This window comes from Crinia signifera, chromosome 2 (assembly GCF_055691185.1).
Source record: "Crinia signifera chromosome 2, ASM5569118v1, whole genome shotgun sequence".
Classification (NCBI taxonomy): Eukaryota; Metazoa; Chordata; class Amphibia; order Anura; family Myobatrachidae; genus Crinia; species Crinia signifera.
In genome coordinates this window covers 117,661,928-117,676,007 of record NC_139218.1, presented here as the reverse complement: position 1 = coordinate 117,676,007, position 14,080 = coordinate 117,661,928, and the positions used below count along the sequence as shown (strand labels likewise).

Here is a 14,080-nt window from a genome sequence, read left to right as displayed (position 1 = left end):
GACAGCCCTCTCTCTTATCCTACACTTTCACTGACGCTACCAAAAAGTCTGTTTTAGAATTTCCTAATGAGAGAGCTTGCAGGATAAGTACTAGTGACACAGTTGCATGATTAAAGCAAACCCATCAGCAGTATATTTTCCAAGATTTTCCATTTAGTTAGAAACTGCAGTCTAGCAATACATTAGAGGGGAGATTTAGCAAAGCTTGCAGAGATATTGGGGGGAATGTATCAAGCTGTGGAGAATGATAATGTGGAGAGAGATGACATACCAACCAATCAGATTCTATCATTTTACAGGTTGAGTTTGAAAAATAACAGGTAAAAACGGATTGGTTGGCACTTTATCTCTCTTCACTTTATCGGCAGCATGTAATGCTGTCCAAATTCGCGGGAGATGTGGAATGTGGCTGGACTTGGACTATCCCTGCCTTATAAATTATTAGCACTTTAAAAAAACCTTGGACTGTATTACATCCCGACAAATGTCTCTCTCTCTCTCTCTCTCTCTCTCTCTCTCGAAGCTTTGATGAATCTGCTTCAAATTATCAGTGACATATGTTACTGTAGCCATGTCATAACCAATTGTTCACAAGGCCTTAGTTCCTGTGAAATGATTGCAGTCTCATCAATATTGGTTCATCCCATAAAATGGCTGCCACCACTATGTGCTAACATCCTATCAAAATCTTGCTTTGATAGCACCTTATGACACTACAGACCTATAAACATGGGTGCTTTATCTATTAGGGTATGCTTATAAATACCTTTTACCATAAGGTTTATTTTCTAAATGAAAAACTATTGAATTTGCTTTTGCCCACAATACTCTGGGGCAGCAGTGTATGTCCTTACTAATAAAATGAAAGATACATAATAGCATCAAATAAAAAAATAAAAAAGGTAAGAAGTGTTCTGGGCAATATGCTAATCCTACACCAGTAAAGACAGATATGCCACTGTTTCCAATCACAATACATTAATCGGTACTTATGTAGTATCTGGACGCCCGATTATCGCATCGCATCCGACCAAATCGCATGAGATGCGATGCGATGGACCCGATTTTCCATAGGATTCTATGGGAAAAAGGGTCCTTTTCATTTCCCCACTATCCAACTACGCATGGAGTTGGATATAAACCTTTGGCGAGCGTAGCGAGCCACCGAGCCCGAAGAGTGGCGAGCGCACGCGGATTCGTTAAAAAGTATTCTGCATCCCCTCGCTGGGTTCGCTGCGCTCACCACGCTTCGGGCTCGCCACAGGTTTATATCCAACTCCATGCATAGTTGGATAGTGGGGAAATGAAAAGGACCCTTTTTCCCATTGAATCCTATGGAAAAATCGGGTCCATCGCATCGCATGCGATTTGGTCGCATGCGATGTGATGCGATGGACCCGATTTTTTAATCGGGCGTCCAGATACTACATAAGTACCCATTAATCTATTATTATTGACTATTTACTATTACAATTATTACTTGTCCTGTCCCTAGTATGTGTTGGGTTAACATGTATAGAGTAACAGACAAATCTGTGGCACGGCATGTTATAAAATTGATATAAAATAAAGGGCTCAAAACAAATAGAAAATGAGATAAAATAAAAATGGCAGTGCAATCCTAGATGTGACTATTAAATTCTGCAGCATGACTGAATTGAACTAATGACAGTGGGAAGTGGTATACTGTATATACTATATACTGTATATACATAGGTTGCATAAACAGTCTAGTAGTCGTCTCTTCTTACTCCAATGCTCCCATTTGTTGATTGTTTAATCATGCAAGACGTATGCTTAATCTGCTGTAACTGTTCTCTACCTTGTCATTGACAAAACAATAATGAGACAATATCATAATTTACAGTGTAGATTTAATATTGCTAACATCTGCATTTGGAATTAGGTTGTGGGTCCATAAAATAACAATTGGGCAATAAAAGTGTTTTTTTCAGGCATTTCTGTTTAGTCCTTGTTCACACAGATGATTTCTAAGCAACTGCAAATTACAATTGTGTTGCATGGTAAATCCCCATGCAATTCATATAGACATTAGTTCAGGTTTCAGTCAGATCAATATCCAACCAAGTTCTGTACATGCTCCAATATCATGAGGAATCACTGTGAAATTTATGCCACATACACACTAGACCTACGAGCGAACGATATGGGCAAATTATATTGTGCGTACACTGATTAATAGCGGTAACCGATATCGTCAGTTGTGTCACCCAACCCACACTGACACCATGCCCTGTTGACGATATAGTCAACATTAAGCATGCAGTACAGATGATGTGGGCATTACCGATATGCGGGAGGACACATTGTTAAAGATATTGAACATACACACTAAACGATTTTTTAAAGGATAATGGCCAAAGTGAGTTTAAAAATTGTCTATTGTGTATGGGGCTTTAAGCTAGATACACACCTAAAGATGTATATGCAGATCACTTGATCTGCAAATATATCTGTAGACAGATCGGGCAGTGTGTTCTGCATACGCAATGCTGGCGTCATGACTCTGCGGACATATACCCACCCAGTTGCACAATCAATCCTCGCCAGCTTGTGCAGAAGGTGTACAGTACATGCGGTCACCAGATTGCTAGTACACACAGCATGATGCGCCGATATATCATTAGATACACAGCCGGCGCACTTATGTCTGTGAATGACTTAGTTCACAGACGTATTGCTGGTACACACTGGCCGATGGACCAGCAATATATTGCCCATTGTGTACCCAGCATTAGTCTGCAACTTATTAACTAGAAGACACATGTAAGTGTTTGCATGGGCTATATTCTATTTACACATCTATCTATCTATCTATCTATCTATCTATCTATCTATCTATCTATCTATCTATCTATCTATCTATCTTTCTCACATTGCAAATGTCTAGCACAATATATTGGTAAATTGCAGTTGCATTAAAAGACACTTGTGTGAATAGGTGCCAAGCATGAAAGAAAAAATCCCTGGACACGTGTTTGCAATATTTGCAGCAGTCGTTCCCAACCCAAGTCCCCAAGCACACTAACAGTTCGGGTTTTACTAATATCCAGCCTTGAGCACTTAGTTACCTCAATGATTCTGATTAAACCATCTGTGCTGAAGCCTGTATAGCAGTAAGCCTGCACTGCTATATACCTTTCTCACAGCCGCTATAAACAGGGTTATTGCTGCGATAACCTGGAAGAGGTTAATTGGAAAAGAGCTAACCCTGGTCCAGTGACCTGGCAATCTAACACGGCTAACTTGCAGGGTTAGTCCCAAGGAAGACCCTTGTTGCAGTGCAGTGTAAACGGTTAAGCTGGGTTGATGCGACCCAGGACCAGTTTAGTACATAGCAAGTGGCGGCGTTATGAAATGATCTCAATAAGCCAGGTCCAGCCACCACTTTTAAAGGGGTTTTATCTGGGTCTCACCCAGGTTGAACACGTATACAAAAATCCCAAGACGTGGGCATTCAAGTTTAAAAGCGGTATCAGTATGCCTTGAGGATAAAGGTTGGGAATGCCTGATTTGCCGGATAGTAATGCAGAAATATGGATAATCATGGACACCATATTCCCCAAGGATAATACAAGTCATCCTACCACAGTGTTGGAATAATTCATTGCTTTAATATATTCATTTGAAATCTGTGCATATTTTATATCTGAACCACATGCAAATTAATGAACTGCTAGACAATTTTACTTTAGTCTTCTAGCAATGTACTGTATACATATTGTTTTGCTGTTGCTGAACTACTACTTGTAAGTTATCCGTCCAGCCTCAGCACCACAGGAGATTTTAGTTCTCTCTCAGCTTTAGTGACATAGATTGCTTATTATTGTCTTAATGTAAGCACACCACTGCAATATATCTCACAACCCTCTCTCAGCTTACTCTACTATACACAAACACATACTGTATACAGTAACAAACAGATTTCCCTTTACCTGGGTCAGTTATATGAAGCTTTTGGTCCGTTGGTAAGAGTAAGAGAAACTCTGAGCAAGTTCTCTGTTCCAAGTCTGCCACTTGTTTCTTGCAGAGGTCTTTGATAATGTGGATAGCCTTGTGACACAAGTTTGCATCTTCTCCTGTTGCCGTATTCATTTCCCACAAAGCATCCTTCTCTTCTCTGGCTTCTCCCTCTGTTTTTTCCAAACCAACCAAAAGATAACGGGAGAAAAAAAAAATCAACAATTCACAGTATGAAAAAAATAGAACATACTAGTGTCAGGGTTTTCAAATACTGCACTGTATGGCTGCAACATCCACAGGGAATTCAGCTATTGAAGCGTTTATTGGAGTTCACAGAGAGCCTGATTGTCTTATTGCCTGAGATCAGATATCTCATTTACTGCTGAGGCGGTTCTCACATGAGATCCTCCTACTATATTATATTGTTTGATTCTATAATGCTTCATTTTTTTTCTGAAGCAGCAAAGCAAAGAGTTGTTAACCTCTTATTACCCCCAGATGTTTCTGCTGGCTTCACATGGACCATTTACAGCTGTGCACAAACCAGGCTTATGAATCCTTTACTAAGCTATTTCTTCTTCTGTTGGTTTGTGCTGGGCAGCGAGATAACAGGGCTGCACAGTGAGAGGGAACAGTAATATTCTGCAATTACTGATGCTCTGTCTATCTGATTAGGGTAGTACAACACTAAAGAATAATTACACGTGGCATTAGGAATAAATAGCTTACAATCTGTGTGTTGTCTTCCATAATGTCCTAATTATATTGCCTGCGCTGCTTTTAAAAATAATATATGCGAATCACTTTTACAATGTCATATTTTATTGACTATTATGCAAACCATTAATTTCTATGGCATTTCCCACGCTCCATGAAATGTGTGAATTGCAAGGGCAGGTTCCCCTCTGACGCTAGCCCTTATTCAGATCTGATCGCAGTACAAATTTGTTCTCGACATGGGCAAAACCATGTGCACTGCAGGTGGGGCAGATGTAACATGTATAGAGAGAGTAAAGGTGGCCATACATCTACAGATCGATTGTCAGTTTGGGCTGGTTGGAACAAAATCCTGGTAATGGATGAGAGCCAATGACAGTTGACCATTTGCTTTGAATTGCTGGAAACCGGACAAAAACTGTCATTCAGATATTACCAGGTATTTGTTCCAACCGGCCCAATCTGACAATCGATCTGTAGATGTATGGCCACCTTTAGATTTGTGTGAGTTATTTTGTTTCTGTGCAGGGTAAATACTGACAGCATTATTTTTACACACCAATTTAGATTTCAGTTTCAACACCCCCCACCCAAATTTAACTCTCTGTGCCACCTGCAGTGCACATGGTTTTGCCCATTTTGAGAACAAATTTGTACTGCGATCAGATCTGAATAATGGCCACTGCCTGTGATGACTTATGAAGCAACTATATACTGCCCTGTGGTAGCATACACTCCAGCTAAAAAGGTTCAAATAAGCAAATGACTCCTATAAGGATTTCACTATGTTCTAAGTATTTGAAATTCCTGTAATACATGGCTTATGTAGGCATAATACATCAAAGGTGATAAAATAGCTGGTATAAAAATACATTTATTTTATTTCTCTATAGAGTGATTGAAGTGCTATGTACAATTTTAAAAAGGATTAAGTACTGAAAAGTGCAGACAGAAATTTGGGGGTTATTTATGTTTACTCTTTCTGACAAATTCCTTCTTAGATGGACAAAACCATGTGCATTGCAGGTGGGGCAGATGTAACATGTGCAGAGAGAATTAGATTTGGGTGAGTTATTTTGTTTCTGTGCAAGGAAAATACTGACTGCTTTATGTTTACACTGCAAAATAGATCTCACTTTGAGGTAAAACCCCACCTAAATCTAATTCTATCTGCACATTTTACATCTGCCCCACCTGCAGTGCACATTGTTTTGTCCATCTAAGAAGGAATTTGTCAGAAATAGTGAACCAAAATAACTCCTATGTTTCAGTGATCTGAAGTTTAAATGTATCTTTTGTTTCACCCTTTTCTAGCTATAAAATGTGAGGTAGGCTTTACCTTTTAAATCATACAGCTATTATTCTATGCATTTCAAAGGTTGTTATTGTATTCTGTAAAATACAGCGGTTAAACGTAGCATTTATTCAGCTGCTAAAAGCAGGCATTTAATGCTCCTTGGAATGTAAAGTTTGACTTGGGATGTGTCTCTTTTAAAGATTGTTGCCATGTCATGTAAATACAGGCAAAATGTGATACATGCTTGCCGACTCTTTTCATAATCATGTGTAAGAATTTGAGGTACCTTTGGGGAGTGACCTGGGGCAAGGTGGGAAATGTGTAATATCCCAGTCCTGCTATACCATGCTGCAAATCATATATTGAAGTTCAGGGGCACTGACTTCATGCGGAAGTGATCAGGATATAACTGAGGGTCATTTGAGATATACAGTAATAGAGAGAAGTTCATTGTGTTCAAGGTCACAAGTCATCGTCAGATGTCTCATTAAAGTACCCATAGTATACTATATATTCAGTCCTCGTGATGTCAAGGTTTTGAAGGTGTGTATCCATTTACATTCATCATTTGGGATTTCAAGATACCAATTTGCTTGCTCTATATCTGGAAAGTCCCAAAAGATTGTCTCTGATCTGTGTATCTCTTCATAATGCCTTGATGCACTATTGTGGCCAATCTTTATGTTCCTAATATTCTCATATAGTCTATTTTTGAATGGATGGTTGGCTTTCCTATGCAATCTAGTCGGCATTGGCCCCTTAGTAAGTAAACAACAATCGGTACTTATGTATTATCTGGGCTCCCATGTTAAATGCACCCCATTTTTTCATACCCCTACTATCCAACTACGCATGGAGTTGTTTTTATATAGTGTGGCGAGCGCAGCGAGCCACCGCGCCCGAAGGGTGGCGAGGGGACGCGGCCTCATAAGAAAACGGGAGCCCAGATATTACATAAGTACCCAACAATCTTGCAGGATAATGTATATCCTGTTTAGTTTTGAATGTTTGGCCTATGTAAGTGGATCAAAATTTATTTTTTGCTCTTAGTATTAGTCTTAGGTAGTGGATTTCAACCTGAGCTTCTTCCATAAAAGTAGAAACATCTTCTCAGTTTATTCTCGGTTAGTGTGGTCTGTGTCAGTTGTCTGGGTTTCATGTGGTTCTTAATAAGTTTATTATTTTTAAATATGACATCTTTTTACAGCACGCTGTTCCATCGGCTCCCACCGCAGTGAATGGTGGTGGCAGGCTTTCTCTATTTTGGTATATTTACTTGCTGTGTGTCAGTTTGCAACAGCTCACATAGGACATTGCCTGACTGGTTTAAACTGTAAAGGGGTATACATGCCAAATGTGTGGTTTGATGTAAAATTTGTATCTCTTTCCAATTAAAGGGAGTCTCTGAGAATTGACATGTGTCAGAGACTAGTCTCAAAAATATGACCTCATTGTTACAGCCTAGGCCAACCCTATGCAAATGATCTTGATGTTCTGTTATCGTTTCCTGCCAACCCTCTGTGTATTGCTCCGGATTCCTGGTTCTCCTGTGTCCCGTTCCTGGTTCCTGCCATCCCTGTGTTCTATTCCTATCCCTGCTACTCTTGCATTTTGTTCCAAGCTACTTTCACTGTTCTTGAGTTTCCTATTCAGTGCCAACCCAGCGACTATTCACCTCACGGTAAATTACCCACCCTATTCTTAGGAGCTTATACAGAGGGCTGAGACATGCGTAACAGGCACAGCAAAGCCCAAACTTTCTTTTAGGGCGCCCTGGTGAAAACCCCCAGTGCCTTTTCACTTTGCGCCTCTCTTCTCGTCTGGGTACTGGTTAGCATCATGAGGTGTGACACATCTGGTTTGTTGTTAAGGATCTTTTTGAGATCCTGGACCTAAAGTAGTATATTCCTATATTGTAATCACAATTTGTATGATTGTGGCTTGTTAAACTAAGTACAGACTTGAAACAAAGAGAAAGAAAAGAAATCAGTTTAAACGGGACGCACTCCTCACCCACAATGTCTGTTTAGACTTTTTATAAAAACATACCTACAATTAGGTGTATACTTTATTAGTGTAAATTAACACATTGACCTGACCGGTCATCATTTATTTTCGAGGTTCTCAATTTTATTAATTGTATGTAACCTTTATATATATGTTCCCTTTGCAGGGGATAATAAGTAGCGAAATTATTAAAAACAAAGTAAAGATATAGAAGAAAGGGTTTAATAAAGATTTAAAAGTGCCTCTGTGATCTGTTTGTTGCTGTATTGAGTTTGCTAGGTTTGTTGCAAATGTATCCAAATCTGTATTTACTTTATAATAAAGTGAATTTCCAAGTCTGCTGTGTTTCTTGTTTAGATTCGATTTTTACATTCCTCCTTTGACCCTTTATGTCAAAAAAATGTAATATTCATTGGAGTATTTAATTGTGTATAAATCGTCTTATTTCTGTTCAAGCTTTGGTGTATTTATTTGGTCTCCAGGTGTGCGTTTGTATTTTCACCTACACATCAAAAGTCTCTATATGCCTAGTATCCTCAGATACAATAGTGCATCCCAAACATCATGTGAGAGGGGTGCTTGCCATTCAGCCTGGCACTCTTCTTCTATTTAATGTTTAAGATCAGGGAAGATTCCCATGGGGGTGCGCACAGTGTGTGAGGGTCACAGCTGCTTGTGTGTATAAGTGGTAGTACAATATGGTGCACGGCTGCGATTTTATTCAGGGATGTACATGTGTGTAGACGCTAGGACTAGATACTTTTATTGCAATCTATAGATGAGTCATATTCTCAAAGGTATATCACATATCAATATTAGATATTTTTATTAATTATTGCAAAAAAGTGTGAATTTTTCTGCATACACACAAGGAGATCACTAGATTGGATCGCGGTTATGTGTCATATATTTGTGCAGGTCTTATTAGTACTGGTATCTGCTTTGTGATTAATTCCCCTCACATATGCACATTGATCAGTATGATTCACTTTGTAAATGTTATTAATTTCATCACATCTTGCGTACACACAGGGCAATCCTGAAATTGGTTCCTAAATTGGACTTGTTTTTAAGCAATGGTTATTTCCACTGCCTGTATATAGGGTAGCTTGGAAATGGTGGTGGTTAAATACAACACAGTGTTTCCACACCTTTTAAACAATAGCCGCGAGGTGTCAGAATACTTAGATTTGCGGATGTTTTGGTACATTAGACCACGCTTACAGGCACTTTAGTAGTTAGGCAGTGGGGATTTGTTAGTAACGTGTGCTCTGTTTTGGATGCACACTGTGATGTCCCGCACTGCGTACTTATAACGGCAGCTCTCTGCTACAGTGTATATTCACTTTTATATGCTGCGGCCGCTGCTATCTAGGGCAGTGGTGTCTTGCACCGTGTGCTATACCCTCCTTCTATATCGGGGTTTGCAGTTACACCGTGTACCGTGATAGCGGCTGTTTGCCACAATATACAGTCACGGCAGTCCGTGTCTCTTGCTCTTATACCAGAGACTAAGTCCCTTCAGCTAGCGTGCGCTACGCACCCGTATCTAGTACACAATTTAGGCTATTTACACATGATAAATTACACCAAACAGACAGACAGATAAATACAGATTTAAGCAATTGCTACAGAGTCACAGAGTGAATGCCTGATGCGCATTTCACTCAGTAGCTTTTTCAAAGGCTCAACACCTAAGGCCAATCCCTTTCTCTCCTAAACTAAGTACAGCATGTCTTTTACTTGCATATGATCTTTTGATGAGAAAAGTCATCTGTTTATTTTGGCTGTACAACATCTATACATACAGTATTTGTTTCACAGGTTTGTGATTGTACTCTTTGTCTATAAATTTGAACAAAAGGCAGTGGAAACCTGCGTAACTACAAAAAAAAAATCTGGCGCCCCCTCCCATTTTTCGTAAAACAAACAGGACTGTTTCTTGGCAATTCGGCCCACACACACACACACATAAATAAAAAAAAACAACACAAATAATTTACGAAGAACATAAAAAAACCTATAGCATGCACATTCCTCTGACAGCAAGGATTCCCCCGAAATGTTGAATAGAGCGGCCGGCGTGGGGGGTTAAACGGCGAGGGTCACTGGTTTTTGGAGATCCTCGCAGTTTAACCCCCGCATTTACTATGGCCCAGTATCTCTTCCCCAGTTGGGAGTGCCAGTCATTACAGCATGCTATATATTTGTGTGTACTGGTTTCCTTATGGATGACTGGCAATTATAATGCTGATGCTGGCATCCAAAAGGATGAGGTGAATATACTTACCCCCCACCTCACCCTGCAGCCTCACCCTTACCCTCCCCACTAGGGCCTAACCCTCTGCCCCTAAGTCTAACTCTAAAGCCCTGTACACATGGGATGACGCTTGCCTCCGCGTTGAGCGACAGATCACTCAACACATATCGTGGCACGTAAGGGATGCACCGACAATGTGTGCTGAGAGATCTGTGCAATTTAGTTTGCATTGATGCCCAATAGGCGGTGATGGATATGCCTAGTAGGCAGTGATGAACACATACCTCAAATAGTGCACCCCCTAAGAAAATGGGCTGTGCAAAGCCTTTTATAGCGATTCACGTAGCAACTAACGTAACTGGCATAAGCGGTGGGTGCAAAGATGAGGAAGTACCATAATATATATATATATATCTATGAGCCAAGAGTACCACCTTGAACACAGAGTGACTTTTGAAATCCAGAGGAGGATACATACTTGGACTATGGATAATATGACATTGGACGAGGATGGCACATGCTTACATAGGAAGGGACATCGATTTCCCCACCTAATTGTTGTATCGATTGTTGATGTAAATGTTATTTCTTCACATTGATTTACGGAACTATAGCACGATGACACGATAAGGTGTCTGTGATACTGATGCTCCATGTCTATAGCGGGCATGAGAAACCATCATCATGAACATTTATTAGAAATTGCACGGCTTTAGCCGACCCAGCACTATAGTGGACACAGATGTGTGCATGCCTAGGTCCCGGTCTTGCACGAATACATGATAGCCGTAATGGCTTCATGCATTATACATTTGCACCAATGATAAAATTTCCTCCACTGTAGGGCTGTCACACATGTATATAACACACACTTTTAATAGACACCCTAGGTGTGGATAATACACCATGGTTCCTTATTTCCTCACAGTTTTTTTGCACTGAGCACAATTTATCTCTCACCATTTTAGCGCACCTTGCTTTTTCACTTAGAAGTGAGGACGCACGGCACCACTTGTATAGAATATCGTCACATGAACATGACACCAAGGGTCACAGTAACCCCACTCCACGGCACCAGCAGTTTAATCACCGCTGCGCAGTAAGCCACCGCTGCGCAGCAAGACACTGAGGGTCTCAGAGACCCCGCATCACCTGGCGATCAACACGCTATTTGTGTATAGACACCCGCACGGTAAGGATCTGACAGCCTCACGCAGTGAGCAGTCCGTCAGTACGGATAGCAAACACCGCCCCCAGCCAGAGCCCAGCACCTATCGTAACACTGAAACTGAGTGACACGGCATGCGTTCCACCAGCCACAGGGCTGGGTGGAGCATGCGGGTCACGGGCAGGAAGCGCCTCTGATTCTAGAGTTAATACACCTGTCGGCGCGGGGAGGAGGTTTGCAACAATGATTGTCAATTAACTGTGCATATAAACCCGGGACAGGGCGGCTACTCAGTAGGTCTCTGCTCACTGTAGCAGAAGGACCTCTGGACTGCTGACTCCGTTTTTTCCCTTCAAAGGCTGTGATATCCTGTTGACTTCACCTTGATAAAGATCCTAGATGAGGATCGAAACGTTGGGACAGTTTTTGGAAAAACTGACAACTCACTTGGTATGTGTTAAACCTAAAAATCTTTTTTCTGTTGATGAATAAATGAAAAAGTTTTTTTTATCTTAAAAACTTGGAGGGGAGTGCTCATTTCCATTAGTGGATTTCTGGACTATATATATATCTATATATATATCTATATATATATCTATATATATATCTATATATATAGATATATATATAGATATATATATATACGCACAAACACAGGGGGCCCAGCACTCACTACAACAAACTAACTCACCTTAACATTCAAATAATCAATTAAATAAATAATGGGGTTTTAGTTCATGAATTGATCAATGCATTTAAGCTTGCAGCCCATCGCCCAGGGACCCCATTTCACTGCAAGTCCTACACTAACAACTGGTTTACTTACGGTAGGAACCTGGCAACTACTGACACATCATAGTTAAAATGAACATGTGTTTTTTTTCTTGGGTTAAAGCTCAACTGCCAAGTACCTTATGGCTTTTAAAGGTGAGACAATCCCAAACACTGCACCTGAATTATTAAAGGGGCAGCTGTCACAGGTTTCAGGTAAATGAGCTTATCTAGGGTGCATGAGAAAGCAATCATCACAGTAACAGAGGTTAATTAAAAAGAAAAAAATATATACTTATATATATACTTATATATATATATATATATATATATATATATATATATATATATATATTTCAGCCCGGCACTCAATCCCTAAATAAAACAACTGCCCCGGTTCCCTCTCGGGAAGTGCATACTAGATGGTCCAAGAAACAGGCAGAAGCACTCAGGAGGACTTTTGAAAAAACTTTAAGTGGCAGAGAATAAAATCCAATGTTTCGGGGTTCGCTAACCCCTTTGTCAAGGTGCAACAGAAGTGAATAAAACAACATACCTAAATACCTGTATCAAGTGCCGTGGAGTACCGTGGGGGGGAGGGAGTCCCGGTCACAGAGCGGGCGGCCGGCGTCTGATGTCACATCCGGAAGTGGCGGTCAGCTGAGACCTGTTTTCTCTATGGGCATCCCTGTTGCCTAGTGACGGCTGGGACGTGTATCGCCTATCCGAGGTTGGCATCCCCGTTGCCTAGTGACGAGTCCGTTGTCAGTGCATTAGAAGTGTATTAGATGTGATGCTATAACTAGCTAGTAACTCTTTCTTATGTAGTCTGCTATCTTCTAGTTATCAGATTTCTGCTGTTTTTATATTTCATATTGATATATTATGTGTGGTGCTTTATATGTAATACAATTGTGATTTTCTGCTTTGTTTATAGTGCACCTTGGCAACGGGGCTGCCAGGACGTCGCCCCACATCTACGTCCGTGCGGAGTGAAGCACTACGACGCCCTGTGATGATGGATGCGGAAGACTCCATCCTGCACTGGATGCACTTTCGCTGATGGTATGTAAGTATAAATATGCTGGATTTGTGTGTGTTTTTTTGTGATCTGATGAAGAGGCATTAAAAGGGCCTTGAAACGTTGGGGGACATTTACCAAAATGGATTCGTAGAAAAAAGGTGTATTCGTAGGGAGAAATACACCTTTTTTTTACGAATTTGTATTTTCGGGATTTACAATCCCAAAAATACAACAATTCGTAGTCCTAAAGATGGAACATTCGTATTTGTATTTACAAATACGAATGTCCTACACCATCGATAGGATACGACAGAAATCACCATTAAAAAGAATGGTGATTCCTGATTTACTAAGCAGCCGTACTGACAATACGGCTGCTAAGTGGTGTGAAACACCCACGCAAATACGACAGGAAAATAGAACACCATTTTCCTGTTCTATTTGCGTTTTAGCCTGCACGGATCAGTCAGATCCGTGCAGGCTTCAGTGTAAAAAAAATAGAAAAATTAAATAAAAAAAAATAAAAAAACGGCATGGGGTCCCCCCCACAGCCGAAACCAGCACCAGGCGGAAGGAGCCGGGGCCGGTAATTAAAAATCAGGGAACCCGACAAATAGGGGATCCCCGATTTTTAACAACCAGCCCCAGGCTCCAGGTCCGGGGCTGGTTCCCAAAATACGGGGGACAAAATGACTAGGGGTCCCCCGTATTTCAAGAACCAGTCCCAGGCACAACCAGCCAGCAGGGTAATGCCACAGCTGGGGGGAGACTTTTTATACAAGTCCCCCCGGCCAAAGCATTCAGCCCTACCGACCAGTCAGCCTGGCCAGGGGCCCTGGGGAGGTGGGGACC

The 14,080-nt window shown here is 40.8% G+C and overlaps 1 protein-coding gene across 2 annotated transcripts in view; it reads right to left on the bottom strand.

The window, feature by feature from the left end:
- SYT6 (synaptotagmin 6) overlaps positions 1–4,506 on the bottom strand; it is a 400,031-nt gene extending 395,525 nt beyond the window's left edge. For both annotated transcript variants that reach the window (XM_083172753.1, XM_083172754.1), the window contains exon 1: positions 3,957–4,506. In XM_083172753.1, coding sequence (XP_083028879.1) covers positions 3,957–4,116 — 160 coding nt within the window. In that variant the 5' untranslated portion in view covers positions 4,117–4,506. The remainder of the gene's footprint in view (positions 1–3,956) is intronic.
- Between the last annotated feature and the right edge of the window lie 9,574 nt (positions 4,507–14,080).